Source organism: Pavona decussata, unplaced genomic scaffold, assembly GCF_977016875.1.
Source record: "Pavona decussata unplaced genomic scaffold, jaPavDecu1.1 SCAFFOLD_34, whole genome shotgun sequence".
In the NCBI taxonomy this organism is placed as follows: domain Eukaryota; kingdom Metazoa; phylum Cnidaria; class Anthozoa; order Scleractinia; family Agariciidae; genus Pavona; species Pavona decussata.
Window position 1 is genome coordinate 678,894 of NW_028145457.1, and position 18,460 is coordinate 697,353.

The following is an 18,460-nucleotide window of genomic DNA, read 5'->3' on the forward strand; positions in this document are numbered from 1 at the left end:
CGGACTATGTGTTGCCACCCAAGTCATATTAAAGGGACAACGAAAGCCGGGGTAATACACAAACCAACCCGACGAGTAAATGCCAAGATGCCACAAGGTATTTTTGAGCTGCATAACGCTGTTGTTCCCATCGGTTCAGGTTCGTTTTATGTTAACTGACAGACTGCATACAAGACTCATTTAAAAAATATAAACAACATAGTACTTACGGCCATGGGAACCGAACGCGAAGTTTGGCACATTTGTTTTGTTTACATTTGTTCCGCGGAGTCGTAATTAGTCGTATCACAGTGAAACCAATCTTAACCTCCCATGCTAGCTATTATTTTTGGATACAGTTTAAAAACAGCTTTTAGTTGGAATTTGGAATAAAGGCGGAAAACATTCTACCTCATTAAAGTGTTTCTCAAATATATATTCAATATTTCATATTCATCAGAAGAAACTAGTTTTGTTTGATACCAAAAATACATTCCTTTAAAAAAAAAATGACAGCAGGATTGGCATGAGCTTTCTTCTGATGGATATGAAATATTGAATATATATTTGAGAAACACTTTAATGAGGTAGGATGTTTCCCGCCTTTATTCCAAATTCCAACTAAAAGCTGTTTTTAAACTATATCAAAATACAAAAGCTAGCATTGAAGGTTAAGATTGGTTGCCCTGTGATACGACTAATTTGAGGCGGCATTACGACTCCGCGGAACAAATGTGCTAAACTTCGCGTTCGGTTCCCACGGCCGTAAATGCTATGTTGTTTATATTTTTTAAGTGACTCTAGTATGCAGTCAGTCAGTTAACATAAAACGAACCTGAACCGATGGGAACAACTGGAACAACAGCGTTATGCAGCTCAAAATGCCTTGTGACATCGTCCCTTTAGATATGACTTGGATGGCAACACATAGTCCGTTTTCGGCTGGTCCAGTCTGTTGTAAGGTTCTTGCGATGTCTGGGGCAAGCAGTCATTCCTCTCTTCTCATCTTCATGGACATCAAATTTACCTGCTCTGTTGAGAATCAAATCGGCTTCGGAGATCTTTGAACCCGTCGCGCCACGCTTTCTTCCCAAACCAAGACTGACGAGATGCGATTCAATATCTCGTGTACAGGATAGCAAGAGACAAATCCTCAAACCAACACCTTCAGCGCCACAAGGCGAATGAACAGACCAGAAAGAGCACTTCAGATCCATGGCGGAACCCAACGCATTACAGAAGAAAGATTAGTTGTTCTTTCAATTGTCTGTTATGTAACGAACATACCGGAGGTTCGGTCATCAAGCTTCTCTTGCCGTGGCAAGTTTCACAGGTATTTGTTGCTGTTTTTATTTTGGTTAACAATTATCGACAACAGACTGACTCCAAGACTTAATCTAGTATCAAGGAAAAGCTTGCTGTTACCAAGTTTAAATGCAAATAAGCGAGAAATGTGTTCTGTTTATGATGACGCTTGACAAAATTGCCAATTACCGTGACATGTCACGCTTTATCAAATCAACTGTGAGCTAACAACGATTTGATGTTATCCTGCCCAAAGTGTCACTCAACTAAATCTTCCAGGGAAGTTCTACCTCGGAGAGTTAGGATAGCTGCATCGAGCTTATCCAAAAACAAAAAAAAGAAGAAGAAGATGAAATAAAGAAAAACCCGCTGTGGAACTTTATTAGCAAAAATACCGAATCATCTTTGACTTCGAGCGTGGCTCATGCAAACGCATTTTAATGGCTCAAGTTAGAGTTTGCTAATTTTGGGAGAACAGATGTTTGGCTTAAAATATATCTTGAAATTTTCGGAAAGAAACGCCGCACCTCTGAGAAAAACCGTTTCGAAATTGCCTCACATTTGGCCCAAAACATTTTCGCGATCGCAAGGAAATTTCAAAATTCTATAAAAAATTAAGTTTTATGTTAAGTCGGGATATTTTCCGTTAACAACGTTTTTTAGACGGTAAACAATACAAGCAATCGATATGAGTCCCCAGAAATGACGCGAAATATATTTTATTGAGCTTCAAATTCTGCATATATTTTGCGTGACATCAGGGTCAGTGAGAGTCAAAACCAGGGGGGGTGGTCAAACTACGAAACGCAACAGCAGGAGAATTGCTAAATAGCATCATTCATTATCATTTCGGACAGACATTAAATGGTGAAAGTTTGAAGGAAATCGGCCGACCCCCATCTTTCACCTCTGCCTGGTTTTCTCACACAATGACTCTTAAGGTAAGTTCACTCATTTTGTCTCCAACTCGTTCAAAAACTGAAAACATCTAAAAATTAGTTCACTCCTTTTATGTCTCAAATTCGACAAAAAGCCTAAAAAAGTGTAAAAATAAGTTTCTAATTAGAGAAGTGTTTTCACTAGAAACATTTTAAAATATAAACTAGCCACAATGCTGTCATGAAGACGGCGAAACGTTGTTCTTTTCTGATATTGCTATTTTTTTATTTAAAAAAAAAACAAATTCACTTTTTTTTTCTCTGAAATCCGTCAAAACAGGAACAATTTAGCAAACGATTATGTGTTGTGTGTCAAATTCTTCAAAATAGCCAAAATAGGTCGTCTATTGAAGTTAATTAGCCATGTACTTTTTTCTCGGAGCGCTTTTCTGATCTTGTCCATTATTTTCCGGCTTCACTGTGAGAAAACATAATGATACTTCACGGTAACTGCAGAAAGACATCGTAGAAAGCCGCATAGAGGAAAATAATTGTCTTGGAAACAAATTCGTTGCGAAAATACAAAAAACGTTTCCAAAATATTCAGACAAATTTTATTTCCAACCCATTTTGAAAAGCAATGACCTAATAAATTTATCGAGTCAGGTTATGCATTTAAAATTGAGTATAACACAGTATGTCTTGTGTTGTATTGGTTTGTTATGTTTGTGTTCTTTTCTTTGTTGACTCCTTGTTGTGTTCGTTGGGCTGTGTTTGTTTCGGTATTGTCTTGTTCTGTTTTGTTATGTTTGTACTGTTCTGTTTGTAGTCTTGTTGTTGAGTTGGGTTGTGTTCTATACTTGCCTCTGTCTAGTTTTGTTTAGTTTCGTGTTTGTTGTGTTGTGCTGTTTGGTATTGTGTTGGTTGGTGTGTTTCGTTTGTTTTATTTTGTGCATGTTTCGTATTCTGTTCTGTTGTACTGGATCTATTGATTGAAAGTTGTGCGTTATTGTTTTAAATTGTGTTGTATTGTGTTGTATTGTGCTGTTTTGTGCTTGTGTTGTAGTGGATCTTTTGAGAAATGATTGGATGGAAAGGTGGTTGTATTGTATTCAATTGTACTGTATCACTGACATCAACGGCATCAATTGAATAACAAAAGAAAATGGTTCACTCTGTTTACTGTGCGCTAAGTTTACTGATTCCGCCCAACAATCCAGGTGGTGTCGCGGTTATATAGGCAAATAACAATAGGGACAAAGAAATAGCTCACAAACGATAAAGTCAGGGTGAGGGTTTAACAGGAAATTCTTTCTCAATTAATTTAAAATGATGAACAAGGGAGTTTTACTACACGCCGAGAGCCCTAAGGTAATAAACGAGTAAACAATGCCGACTTCAAAACTTGGTCATTTTTTACCCAAAACCCTGGACCTTCCCGTTGGAAAAAAGGAGATATTTGGACGGAAGAGAAACATTCTTTTAAAATCTTCCAATCGAATTAGTGCGTCCGAAAATGTACCCTGAGAAACTTTTTAGGCCTCCCAAGGGTCCAGGGACAAAGAATAGCCCACAAAAGATAAAGTCAGGGTGAGGGTTTAACAGAAATTCTTTGTTGCGTTATTTGCACTTAAAAAAAATTATATTCCCAAGGGAGTTTTACAACACGCCGAGATTCCTAGGGACATGAAGGAATGAAAAATGCGACTGAAAAATTTGGTCACTTTTGAGCCACCCTTTGAAAAAAGTTGATTTTTCGACGCAAGACAAACATTCTTTTAAAAGCTTCTAATCGAATCAGAGCGTCGGAAAACGTCCCCTGAGACACTTTTCAGGCCTTTCAAGGGACCAGGGACAAAGAAATACTTCACAAAAGATGAAGTCAGGATGAGAGTTAAACAGAAAATTCTTTGTCAGGCCGTTATTTGCACATAAAAATGATTCACAAGGGAGTTTTTCGAGATCCCTACGGATGAAAAATGCCGACTTCAATAATTTGGTCATTTTTGACCCAAAAACCTGGACCTACCCCTTTGAAAAAAAAGTCGAATTCTGGACGGAAGACAAATATTATTTTAAACGTTTCCAATCGAATCAATGTGTCCGAAAACGTCCACTGAGACACTTTTTAGGCCTCTCAAGGCTTCAAAGAAAAAATGGCCCACAAAAGATGAAGTCAGGGTGAGAGTTAAACAGAAAATTCTTTGTCAGGCCGTTATTGCACATAAAAATGATACCCAAGGGAGTTTCTCGACACGCCGAGATCCCTAGGGATGAAAAATGCCGACTTTAATAATTTGGTCATTTTTGACCCAAAAACCTGGACCTACCCCTTGGAAAAACAACAAGCTTTTTTCAGCTAATACTCGGGCCATATTTGACTGCGTGGTGCGTAAGCCTACAATCTCTTAGCAGTGATAACCTCCAGCATCGCTAATTCCCCCAAATAGATAGATACAGAGATATAGTGAGGCAATAAGTAACCACCAGATAGAATTGCATTTCTTGCAGTCAGAATGAAATACAGAGGAAAACGACATCTGTCATACAAATGCTTTTTATAATCCAAGGGCTTTAATCCTTACGTTTTCGCCTTTCGTTTAGAGACAGAAACCATTTGTACGGTCCTGATATGCATGTGACGCCGGGTCAATGACGGATCGTAATTTCCGGTATGATCTAGAGTAACGTTACGCATCACGCGTACGTTATCCTTGAACGTTTTTCAATGTTTCGCTGTTTATATTTTCAAATGAAATTCAGGGGAAAGCATTTGTTATTCACGTTTCATTTGAAGACAGAAACCGTTTCTACATGATTGTTTTTTCTATAGTAAACGTGAGACATCTTTATCTATCTTGGCCAGCGGGGTCATAGACTGATTTAGTTGCCAAATTTTCGGTTAAACAAAACCTTGAGAAACTAAAAAAAGCTAAGTAAATGATTAACAAGGGAGTTTTACTACACGCCAAGAGCCCTAAGGTAATAAACGAGTAAACAATGCCGACTTCAAAACTTGGTCATTTTTTACCCAAAACCCTGGACTTTCCCGTTGGAGTAGCCTGCAGTGCAGGCGTTTTTCATGGGCGAGCGCTGAATAATAAATTTAGTTCGCGTATTTGAAGGAGGCTGAAGGGGAGGGGGGGGGGGGGGGGCAGGAAATGAGAGCGAAAAAAAACTCCTCTCCTCTCCCCCTCCCCCCTCCTTTATTTCTCAGCCAGTCGTCCTCTCCCTTAGGGTCACTTTTGACTCGCTCCAGCCCTCTCGCGCTTCCTCGCCCAAGATGACAGCAACGAAGGATTATTCAGCGCTCCCGCTGCAAAAATACGCCTGCAGTGCAGGCTATGCATGTGCAAAATCTAATTTTTACTCAGATTTGTACTTGACTCTTAAGACAATCAAAGCCCGTACAAATATTAGATTCTGAATGTATCTATCTGCTATATGTAATTTTGTTCAGTTAAGTATGGGATTGTCTTTGAAAAGCTCGGTAGAATATGCTAAGATCTCCTGCCATTATACGCTTCAGCAGATATACCATTGTAGCAGATATTCACGTATAAAATGGACAAATATAAAGCTACATGCTAAAACAATTGTTCTCTTCAGTTTCGGTAAATAGTTTCTTCAGGACCTCGTTGCTTCGCTATCGATTTGTTTAGATATGTGGGCCTGTAACTCGAGCCATTTCAGCCAAGATACTATCTTTCCTGTTCATTAGTGCATCAAACTTGTCAAACTCCACAATCATCCCATTCTGTAAAACCAAAATCATGTCACAGTCTCTAATTGTGTTCAAACGATGAGCAATAGTTATCACTGTCGAGTTCCTCAGTTTCTCACGTACCACTTGCCAGATTGTTTCTTCTGTGGTGGGATCAACATGCGCAGTGGGCTCATCCAAGATGACGATCTTGCTTTGCTGCAGCAACACGCGAGCCAAACAAATTAACTGACGCTCCCCTACACTGACATTTGCACCATGTTCCAACAGCTCGTGATCCAACTGTCCATCTAGACTTTCCACCAAATCTCTCAGCTGCACATCCTCTAACGTGCGCCATAAGTCTGCGTCCTGAAATTTCTCCATAAGATCGAGATTTTTCCTCAGTGTTCCACTAAAGAGAACTGGACTTTGGCCGAGAACGGATATACATCTTCGCGCGCTTTGAAGCTGAATATCCTTTATACGAACATCATCAATTGTAATATCTCCAACAGCGTCTGGCATGCGTAAAAGAGCTGCTACAAACGATGACTTTCCGGCACCCGTGCGGCCGGCAATACCGATCTTTGTTCCCCCTTTGATGTTAATATTCATTTTCTCAAGCACTTGCGGTCCCCCCGGATAGTACGTCAGTGTTACGTCTTGGAACGTGATCTTTCCTTCACCAGGCCAGAATTCCGGGGGAAGTCGTTCCACTCTGTATCCAGGCTCAGAGTCAAGCTTGGTGTACGTCATGACTCTTTCAACTGACGTCATTAAATTCTCAATTTCTGATGTTTTCCTGACAGTAAATTGAGTGAAGGTCACGGTCTGGATGACGTAAACTAAGGCAAGTCCGGCAAAAGCTATTTAAAAAGAGAAAGGCTTGATTCAGTAGAATTCCTTATTAAAAAAGAAACTAGGTCTTAATAGGAGCAAGTCATTCCTTCTGAGAACTCGATAACTAGAAGGTCGTTTAACACGGGGAAAAAAGAACATGCTAGAAACGTAAAAAATGTGCGCAAAAGGTTCTAATGTGGCTAACCATGCTTGATACAAAAACCACCAGATTGACTTTGAGAATGCCTCAACCACTGACAAGTCCAATTATCGCCACCTTACTGAGACCCTTGACCAATAGACCCATACCGCGAAAACTGTTGACGCTGACAATAACTCATTCCCACTCCCTAATCAATACCTTATATTTCTTAACAAATAATGTTTTTCACACTTATCCCCTGTATTGTACATTTTTTGTAATTATTATTCCTCATTTCATATTCTCTTCATATTTTATCTATTGAAGACAACAGGACGGTTGTCGAAAGCTCATACTTTTTCAAATTTTAACCAGAGAACGTTTTAAAAAAATTTTAATCATCATGAATCCTGGTTACGGCTCTTCAATTTTCTTTATTTTATTTATTCTCTCTTTATTAACATTTAATAAATTACATATCAAATTTACAAGTTGATGATGGAGGAAATGAATAATCAATTACAAGAACGTGTTAAACAAATATAGTCAACTAAGTAACTAAATTATACCTTAACAATAATCTATTAAAAAAAGCTTTCTTTAAATCTATCAGTATTAACTTTAGGCCACTGGCTCTGCCTAGTCCTTAATTTAAAAGATGATTCTTTAGCGACTGGTAAAAAGCTCCTGAGCTGGTGGTCGTGACTTGACCTTAAAATCCTTATTCTTCTAAAAATGGTGCGATCGCCTTTTGCCAAGAGAGCCATTCTGAAAAGCGGGACTAGCTTTTACCCGTCGCCATTTGTTCGCCAAAGTATAATATGAAAATGTTTGACCGTTTGTCGCCGCTAAGCATGTGACCATTAGTGAGTGAGTGGACATACGTATTCATTCGGAGTTATGGGGTAACCCCTTGTAAAAGGTATTTTGGCTCAAATTTATATTTACTTGAATAGTCATACAAAAAGATTGGTGGTGTAGGAATAACAACTACTAGGTCTTGTTTAGCATCTAGAAGAGTATTGCAACAATGTTCTATTCTTAAAAATCTGTTTCTTTCTTTTCTTAAAGTGGCCGCATTTAAGTGAGAGGCTATTTTTGTCATTTCAGAAAAGCCTAAAATTGGGTTATTTGACTACCAAATATCTCAACCAAACAAGAAGCTAAGCACGTAACTTTAATGTAAGATTAAAGATGCATATCATGATCATAGCTTTCAAAAAAGGGAAATAACTCTTTTGTGTAAGTGTACTCGTTTGCGTTTTCCCGCTACCAATTTATTTTATTTAAATAAGCTAAATGTTTTTTCTTACGTTTCCTTTGTCACTCTCCATTTACATGTCAATATGTGTTATTTCCACTTATTCTATGTTGTATTTTTCTGCGATTATCGCCTGCTATTGAATTTTGGTTTAATTCTCAAGATATGTGTTTCCACCGATAAGATAGCTCCACCTCTTAATGAAACCCAGAATTCCTGAATCGCCGTGAAGAAGGGCCTAGTGCTCGAAATTTGAGCTTTTGGATCTCAATACGGCGGCAAATTTACCTTATTGACTAAGCTGATGCATCCAAATCATTGAGTAAAAGTTTTTCTATTCAAAGTTATACCATACATACCAGGATCTTGAGACACCAAAACTGCAGCAAAGGCTACTGTAGTAATTAACACGGCTGTGAGAAGATCCAAACGTACACCAAGCCATCTGCCACTGGCCATCACCAAAATGAATGATTGATTATGAACATCTTGATATCTACAGAGGGAAATAGTCAATGGAAGCAGGATTCACAAATCCTTTATACATTCTAACAATATGCGTTAAGGCGAACGTGGCGCTTATAACCTATTTGGACACTTCTTGTACAGAGATACAGTTTCTTGAATCGAATATGGTAATGATGTAGATATTGGTCGTATTTATGCCAGAAGATGTCTAAGACGTCTAGTATAAATACGAGAAGTAAGGCATATTCATTAAAAAAGTCAGAAAAACTTAGCCTCTGAAATTAAGTTCCCTTAATCGTCTTCAACATCTAAGCCCTAATCGGGACACACTAAACATTAAACTGGGTCAAATCCATTCGATTCCACCCCGCTCTATAACTCCGAGACTATTTGAGCTATGACAATGACCCTCATAAGATTAGTAATACGTCCAAAACTATTTCCTTTGAAGTCAGTAATGCAAAGCGATGACGTCTATGACGTAATGATGACGTCATCAATATCACTACCACTTTCAAGTTTGTGTTAGGTAAAGTAAGCGGGTACTCTTCTTCCCGAACATTTATTTCTGAGGCTTTATAAAACTCTGAGCCAGAAGAAAGCGAGATACGAAAGGATGATTACTTGTTTAGCAAAGAAAGCCGGAAAATGAAGCATTTTGACAGCGTTCAAATTTGATCCCACTAAAACCCTCCGAACGTGGTACCGACTTTTTCGGGTAAATAGAAACCGTAGGAAAAGTCATTGAGTGCAAAAATCTATTGTTGGGGTTTATTTTATCTGGTAAGAAGGGCTTAGTTTAACGATATTATAAATCACCTTAAGGTTGTTTGAACTGTTACCGGAAAATGTTTTGACCCCCTCTCCTTCCCCAACCAATGTTGATAGTCACTGGAAACATGCAGATTGTAAACACTGCGAGAAATCAACATTGTGTCAAGGAAGCGGTGGGTGGGGGGGGGGGGGGGGGAAGCGAATGGTCTTTTTTGAAACCGCCCCAACATTTGTCTCAAGGATTATACATGAAAGTGAAACAAAAATTAAGTATATGAGATGTCACACATTTGGCATCGTCACTATTAGCGGAGTTTCAGTTTATCGTTCATTCAGTGGTTTTACTTGGGTTGTCCAGTTTATTTGTTTTATATGTCGTAGCATTGTTCATCAAAAGCTTGTTCTATTAAGTTGGAGTTTGTTGGAGTGTCCTTAATAAGCGAATACCGAGTTGCGCCTTGTTGCGCTAGTTATTTGCACGCTTATAAACTTTAAACGCAGTTCAGTTTAAACTGAAAAACAACTGCCGGAAAATTAAAACAACAACTCCCGAACTCTCACTCCCACCACAAATGGCCCAAACTTGCTCAATTAGTTTCCCCTCCCCCAAACCACGTTACTCAAAGAAAAACTGTTAAGGTTTGATCATTGTATAAATGTGTGTGTGTGTATTACATACCTATAAAAGTGATCCACAAAATATCTTTGTTTTCCTCTTGTCCGAACCGTGTCCAGTCCATCCAGGGTTTCCGAAATGTGAGAGAAGACGGGACTGCGGCATATCGACTCCAACCGTTTGAGCTCTCGTGATGTTTTCAAGTAATACCTCGAGATGAAAACTACCAAAATGGCTAACGGAACAACAACAATCAGAAGCCATGGATTTGTGACAACTGGAACAAGAATTCCTGCAAATACCATTAGTATATACTGGATTGACATCAGGGATGTTTTAGGTAAAACTTCATCCAAACAGCCTATATCTTTAGAGAAGCGATTCATGATTCTTCCCACGGGATTTGAATCAAAGAAAACAACTGGTGCTTGTAAAACAGCCCAGGCCATTTTATCATGAAGACGCTCTGAACATCTCAGACAAACAGAAAGGAATCCATACGCTCGAATGATGCCAAAAAGAAGGGATGAACCAACCAGACAGCTATATATAGTTAGGTTTATCTTGCTTCGTTGATCTGCTGGATGCTTCTTTGAAAGAAACAGGAGCCATGCGTCCGGGAAAACTATCATTGCTACGGAAATAAATATAAGAAAAAGTTAGAACATATAATAGCGTTAAAAATGACCGAGATATTTTTTTTATTTGGTTGTTGTTGTTGCTGCTACTGTTTTTGTTGTTATGGTTGTTGTTACTACTGCTGTTGTTGTTTCTTGATCAACGCAGTTTATAATCAACGCAGTTTATAATAAACAGTATCGGTCAGTTGATAAGAAACCCACTTTCTTAAGACCCGCTTCTGGTTCTGGTATTCAGGCATCAAGCATGGTTTTTATTGATTCGCTTATTGTAAAAATGCATGATTTTATCTTCTATTAAAACTAGCTAAAACCTAACTTCGAAAAAAAAAAACAAGACAAATGTTATGTGCAAAATTGAAGACTAATCAGTATCACTTACTAATTATATTGCTAGTCAGAAATCCCATTCAAGCAACCATTGTATTATTTGTTAATTTAGATACCGATCCAAATTAACTATTAATTTGGATACCGAAGATATTTTGAAATAATATATTCCTGACAAAATCAGCATTATTTTTTAACCCTAAATAATACACAATATAATTAATAGGTAATAGGACTACATGCTTGTCCAATCTGGAAATAATTGGATTAAAAAAATTCCTCGGACTGCCAAATTGGACTCGGCCTACGGCCTCGTGCAATTTGGCAATCCTCGGAATTTTTCTCGTCCAATTATTTCCAAATTGGACAGCATGTAGTCCTATTACATATACAAATGTCGATGCCAAAAACAAAAATACAAGTGTCGGTGCCAAAATTGTATCCAAAGCAGTTGCAACCAGAATCTTTCTGGTTTTCTCAGAAATAATTCAGTTCTACAAAACAACATCTGGTGAGAGAAGATTTTTAAGAGGCAAGCAGCCATATCACTTTCAGATGTCATACATTATACCAAAAACCTACTGAACTATACCTTGAATGCAGCGTATTGTTTATTCGTGTTGAAAGGGCTTGTGATAACATTGGCTGGAGTTATATGTTCAAATACTTAAACACGTTGATATTCGGGTCCGACAGCATCCGATGACTAGAAACATTTCATAGAAATTTTTCCAATAGTATCGTAATAAATAACGATTTCCACTACTGTAAAGTATGTTCAAATTCAAACCTACATGTAACTGCATTTGAACCGGGGAACACCTTCATTCTTCTGTATACAGCTGTTTCGACAAAGATTGTCCAAAAAAGCGTACGAGCGTATGCGATAATGCCGAAAGGTAGTCTGGGAAATACCCAATAAATTTCAATAAAATCTCAGAATCCATATGCCCGCCATCTCAAGTCTTCGCTGTACGGTCGAGGTATTATGGATTCGTGGCGGGCAATATGGATTCTGAGCTTTTATTGAAATTTATTTGGTAAAACTTGAAACATGGTTATTAAATAAGAACAAGCTATACATTTTACAGCGGCTTTGAGGCGATTCAAAGGCGCCACGGTTGTAATTTAGCAGCGTTTTCGTCAAAAGGCTGGTTTCTCTAATCCATTAATATACTCCTATGATAGAAACAAATAGCTGTCAAAGGCAATTCATATGAACGATCTGTGAATCTGGGAAAAATTTTTGTGGGTTACCTTGAGCGAGAAGGCATAGAAAAAATAATGCTAAGATCACCGGCGTAGATGCTCCGCTTCTGAAGTAATTCCAGTATAACTTAGATGACACCACTCCGATAGAGCGATCTTCCTCCGATAATGGTAGACTCTCAGGTTCATATTTTGGGGAGACAATTTTTCCAAAACTGTCAGAAATCCCATCCTTCTCCTCTTTCTCCTCCAGAGAAACGGTATCTGACTCCTTTTTGTTTAGTGTCGAATAGAGGGAGTCCACAGCTGTATGCAAAATAGCTTTTTCTTTTAACTCAGTGAAACTCCCTTGTCCTAGCACACGCCCTTTGTACAAAACAATAACGTTGTCAGCTTCTTTCATGAGGTATTCTTGATGAGATGCCACTACTCGGATTTTATGACACAATAGATTCTTGATGCACTTGCTTAAGATGTGTTGGCCAACCTTCAAATCTACAGCACTTAGAGGGTCATCAAACAAGTAAATGTCTGCATCGGCATAGACCGCGCGTGCTAAACTTACTCTCGCACGCTGACCTCCGCTAAGAACTTCACCGTGTTCTCCAACAAATGTTTGGTCAAAGTCAGGAAACTGTTCCATGTCCTTTGTTAACGCACATGCTTTGATTACTCTGGAGTACTTGGCTTCATCGTATGGCTCACCAAACAAAATATTTTCCCTTACTTTTCCAGAGAAGATCCAAGGTAACTGGGGCACATAAACGACCGTCCCTTGACAGCCTACAATTCCGCTTATCTCAGAAACTTCGCCAGCGATCGCTGAGAGAAGAACAGATTTGCCACTACCGACTGGTCCAGTGATGACTGTCAAGCTTTCTGGAGCTATGAAAAAATTGATATCTTGCAGAAGAAATTCAGCTTCTCGATTGATTTGTTTCTTTGTTAGATTCGACACGTGTAAGGTAGCTCTGTGCGGTTCCTTCACCTTATCAGAAGCGAGAACATCATACATTTTTATCCAAGGATTCATCAGGCCATTGTCATTTGGACTCGTAAAGTTGCCGTTAGTGTTTTCTCCGTCGTCAGCGACCTGATCACAACAGATTGGAGGCAGGTTTTCTAACAAAAGAAATTCTTCTATCCTGCAGAGGGAGGCATACGCCTCGTATGTTTGCAGTGAACCATAGCCCATCTGCGTGGAAATCACCAGTCGCAGAACGATCATGAAGGAAATGAGCATGAAAACACTAACAGGTGTGAGGGGATGACCAGTTAAAACAAAGGTGATGAAAGATACCAGGGTTGCTATTGGTGTTGAAGGGTATTCCAAAGCGGCAATGGCTGACAATACGGCATTCTTCGTACGAATAATGTTGACCTCTTGTCTGGAAAAAGATAGAAATAAAGTCGAACAATAACGTAACGGTAATTAGGGATTATTTAGGAGTAAAATAGTTGGTAAAGGTGCTCTTAGCAACCTAATCAGTAACAAAAGAATGGGAATCTAACTCGGTGCAACACCAATCAACTAACTTTCGAGCCAATCTGAGTCAGTAGCTGGTAATTATAGTTTCGGAGCAGAATGTAAATACGCTAATGTTGGCCACAGCTGGGTTGATAACTCTTGGTGGTTGGTACACCGCTGTCTTTATGGCGTTTCATGGAGATGAATTATGTTCGATTTTTCCTATCCGTCAGTATTTCTGCACTGTTCATTCTATTAGTTTAACAATTTATGTAAATAAATTGAGATAAATAAATTGTTTTTGAATAATAAGTTGCTGTTGTTATTGTTGCTGTTGTTTTTTAGTAAGATAATGTTCTTCAGTCCTTCTCTGCCCCATTTGTGGTCACAAAAAGAGCTCTGGCTGTAGAAGAATTGACTAGCTCAATACAAACTTCAGGCACACATTTTTTAACCTACCTTCGTTTATTTTTTATCTTTTCGCGGTATTCATCTTCCCACGCTTGCGTTTTGATCGCGCGGATCCCAGAGACAACCTGGTTCATCAAGGAAATTCGACGGTCGGATAACGCAGCTGTACGCGAGCGCAGTGCAGCACCAGCAAAGGACAACGCAGCGAAATATGGCACCAGAAAACAAAGGAAAATGACCCCCATTAGAGCCTGCCAACCAAGCACATAAACAAGTACACATGTTGCTACCAGGAGCTCAATAAACGATGTCGCCAGGTAAAAAACTACCTTGATAGTATCCTCTTCCAACCTCTGAACATCGTTTGATACAAGGTCAATTACGTGACCTGTAGAAAACTTTGACAATGCATCCTTGCTAAGAAGAAGCGACTGAAAGTCAACAAAAATGTTTCTTTTAATTGAATATGCTATATTATATTATCTATGTATTTTTAATGTAATGGTATATGGTGTATGGTGAAGCGGCACAACAAATTGGGGTAAAATTATCATTTCTTGAAATAGTGTCACATCCCTCTTCCCCCACCCTTCCACTCTAACACATCACCATCCCCACCACAACCAGCACCAGCAATTCCAATCGATAACTGATGATTACTCGGGCCGTAAGGCGGACCAAGTTAAGTTTTTGGTAGCATTATCAAATTCTTTTTTCTTTTTGGGGTTGCGATGGGCCGAGAGATAAGACTTCGGGCCACGAGTTATTGTTCTCGGTCTCGTTTTTTGTACTCGGCTGGTACGAGTTACGTTTTCTGTCGTGTTATAAAATTCTTTAAATTCTCGGTCGCGTTCTTTATTTTCGGGCCATGAGGAGTGTTTACACTGATATGCGAGCCAGACGTGCGAGGCATAAACAAAACATGCGAGGCATGCTAGGCATGAGCAACCCCAACATAAACTGCTAACCGTTAAGCTAACCGGGGAGCTATTTAAGCTAACCTAAGTGCTAACTGGAGTGCTCTTTAGGCTAACCGGTGTGTTTTAGGCTAACCTGAGTGCGTCAAGGTTAGTTTTGTTTAACCAAAAATTTAGCAACTAAATCAGTCTATGACCTCGCGGGCCAAGATAAATAAACATGTCTCACGTTTACTATGGAAAAACAATCAATGTAGAAACGGTTTCTGTCCTCAAATGAAAAGTGAATAACAAATGCTTTCCTCTGAATTTCATTTAAAAATATAAACAGCGAAACATTGAAAAACATACAAGGATATAAACGTACGCGTGATGCGTAACGTTACTCTAGATCCGGGGGGGGGGGGGGGGTGGTACTCAACAGATGCTTCGGTAGGGAAGTGCGGCCCGGGCGTTGAAACCCTGACCCTGTTTAAGACACAATTCTCCGATTTCCCTATCCCGTTTAAGACAGAATTCAAAATTTTCAGGCCCTTTCTAAGACATTTAACCCAAAATCACACCCTGTTTAAGACTAGAATGAAATAGAAATACACTAGTTTCTTACTGTATTTTAATGCATTGGCAATCACAATCTGTTAGGTCATGTAGGGATACCCTTTTTAAGACAGAAAGTGATGAAATAGATACCACGTTCAAGACAAAACACAAGAAACCATACCCTATCGGGCCGCACGTCCTCGTTAAGGTCACATAAGGGAGAACCCCCCCCCCCCCCCACCCCCCGGTCTAGATTGATTGATTGTTGAAATCACCATTTCTAGCCGCTGGTTTGTGTTCAGTCAGCGGTATGTTCATATTTCTGCCAGTCTCACCAATATAAATGGCAAATGGCCTGGCCTTCCCAGCACTTGGTCTTATAAACTGCGCTTTGTCTGTCTCCTTAACATTTTTCAGTAGTTGTCGCAAAGTAGTGATAGGTTTTTTAACACGGATGTTGTAGGGCTGTAGGGTCCTTGCGATATTTTCAGAAATGCTTTTGATGTAAGGTATAGTACGTGGCAGTAGTAACCAGTGTCACGTCGGTGTTTCTAACGTTAGGTTTATTGTTGTAAGTGTTTAAGGAGGGTCGAAAGGGTTTCTAGCCTCGTGCGCGCGCGTAACCCACCACGCCATAACTTAGGTGTACGCGTCAGCGGAATAAATCAAAATGTCTGTCAAAAGTAGCGGGTACAGAATACCGGAAGTGGAAATGCAGCGAAAAATCGTGTAAAGCTGCAGGAAACATTTATTTTTATCCCGAAATTTTGCTCGGTGATCGATCTTGATTTTTTGCACGCATGCCACATTCCAGCTCTAGGCGGAAACGCGTGGAAAAAGGCCTGGAAACGGAGGATTCATTCAAATGGTAAGGAATTTTCCGCCGTTCCGTTCCAAATGGAAAAAGAGCAGTACCCCGGAACGTACTCCACAATTTCCGAACGGAATTTCAGGAAAATTACCTTACCATTTGACTTCAAACCAAAATTTTCGGATATTTTGGCCAAATGGTAAGCACCCAGTTTCTCTGTTTCTTTTATTTCCCTACAAAAGTGTTTATGATGCGCCATCTGCTGATGAATAATTTGTTTGCAAGCAAAGTTCATGAAATTCACAAAACATGGAAGCCAATTCTGAATTTATATTTTGAACTAGAAAGAAAGTGAATTTTCCCGCGTTTATAACTTAATTCCAGTATTAACAGTTTATTTGAAACATCATAACGCGTATATGTAAGAAAAAACCGCGTGGTTACAAAAGAAAACACTGACAATGGACCCCGATAAACAGTAGTCAAAGTGCTCAAAACGTACTTCATTTGTAAAGGCTTTAACCACGGAAACTCCGGTTTATAGTTTACAGGCAACTAATTTTTAAATATTGTCACTAAATAACAGAAAATTATTTTTTACCTACCTTACGTCTGATAATCTACTAAGACTGGGCCTTTCTAGGCCGTGGGGAGGTTCGAATGAATGGATGCCCTTCCCCCCCCCCCTCCCCCTCCCTCCCCCCCCCCCCCCCCCGTTCGTACTAAATTGATTCCTGGAGAGTTCGGCAGCATTTTCCAAGTTAAACAAAGTTAAATGATTGCGAAAGAGTTACAAAAACGAGAAGTTATATTTTTAAATGACGTTCTCGTTACCGTTGCCGTCCTCGTTTCTTAAACTCCCTATTAACAGCGCAAGGGCAAAGATAACCTGGAGTGGTTCTTAGCAACGCTCCGTGTGTTTATTTCATTATTTCTGCTTACCTTGAGGTAAATTATTCCTTTCAGGGCGCTGCTAATTCTGATACCCCACAGTTCATATCTGAATTCACTATAGTGCAAACAGATGGAACCGATAACGGCATTCACACCCATAGCTATTGCACAGCCGTAAAGAGAATAACTATGCTCTGGCTCGTCTGACATCAACGATACCATGAGATAACCAAGAAGCAATGGTTGAAGAATTAGATAAAGTGTGTATAGCCCATGTATAGAGGTAAGGACCAGAATTTCCTTGACAGAGATCATCTTTATCACGCTTTTCCACAATTTTGGTTTTCTACCGACTCCTTTACTTGTTTCGATTTCTCCGTTCCAATTTTCTTGAAGCTTGCTGACCACGGAGCAGGTACTGTTTTCTTTAGCAAGAGGTAAAAAGTCAGTCTCCTCAATAGCACGTTCACTACCGGTCTTGAAGATACTGTTCATCCATTGAAAGAAAAGAATAGACACGAAGCTAACTTTTTCTTCCCCATTATTGCCGGAAAGCTTGCTGTATTCACTTTTCGCCATGTTCTGACATCTGAAATTCAACAGCAAACACCAAAAACTAAATTTAATTGTTAATGGTATAGCTTGCTTAGGACTAACTCCGACTGTCACAGGCTGGTTAAGGCAATAATCCCAAAAAAAAATGGCCTAAAAATCTATCCGGATAATCTCCAAAAATGTTGTAAAAATTCCAAGTTTTATTCTAAAAATCTCACAATTTTTACTGAAAACTCCCAAATTTTAACGCAAAGTATCAAAGTTTAAAGATCCTGATAAGTTAAAAAAGCCGCCTACACAATAGCTATGATAGGTAACATATTTAGTCTAGCATAACTAGCGATTATTGACACAACTTCCTTTTCTCTCTCTGAAGTAGGGTTCATTTACGGTAATAACCTCAATAATCGATTGTTTCCGCCCTGGTTGAGACTGTAAGTCCGCCTCCGCCATGTTTTTTTTTTCGGCAACTAACTAATTGTGGGATACATAATCAAATGGTAAAACCGCTGTACATAAAGCCACGAGACCTCTTGACTCTGGTCACTCTTAAATACTGGACATAGCTTTAAATAGTCTTTATAGGCGAATTGAGTTCCTTAAAAGCGCCAGCAAAAACATTATTTATTTAATTATGTATCTTATAATTTTAATATATTTCCTTTGTTTTATGTTAGTTTATACTATTCACAGTTATTTATTCCATCTATATATAGAT

The 18,460-nt window shown here is 39.1% G+C and overlaps 1 protein-coding gene across 1 annotated transcript; it reads right to left on the reverse strand.

Moving 5' to 3' along the window:
• Positions 1-5,578: 5,578 nt before the first annotated feature.
• On the reverse strand, positions 5,579-17,766 carry LOC146484340 (ATP-binding cassette sub-family C member 4-like). Its single transcript, XM_085104817.1, has 6 exons — positions 17,236-17,766; positions 14,074-14,456; positions 12,195-13,534; positions 10,033-10,603; positions 8,471-8,607; positions 5,579-6,734 (listed from the first exon to the last, which is right to left on the reverse strand). Exons 1-6 carry the CDS (start codon positions 17,764-17,766, stop codon positions 5,821-5,823), a joined length of 3,876 nt encoding a protein of 1,291 aa, XP_084960943.1. The 3' UTR covers positions 5,579-5,820.
• Between the last annotated feature and the right edge of the window lie 694 nt (positions 17,767-18,460).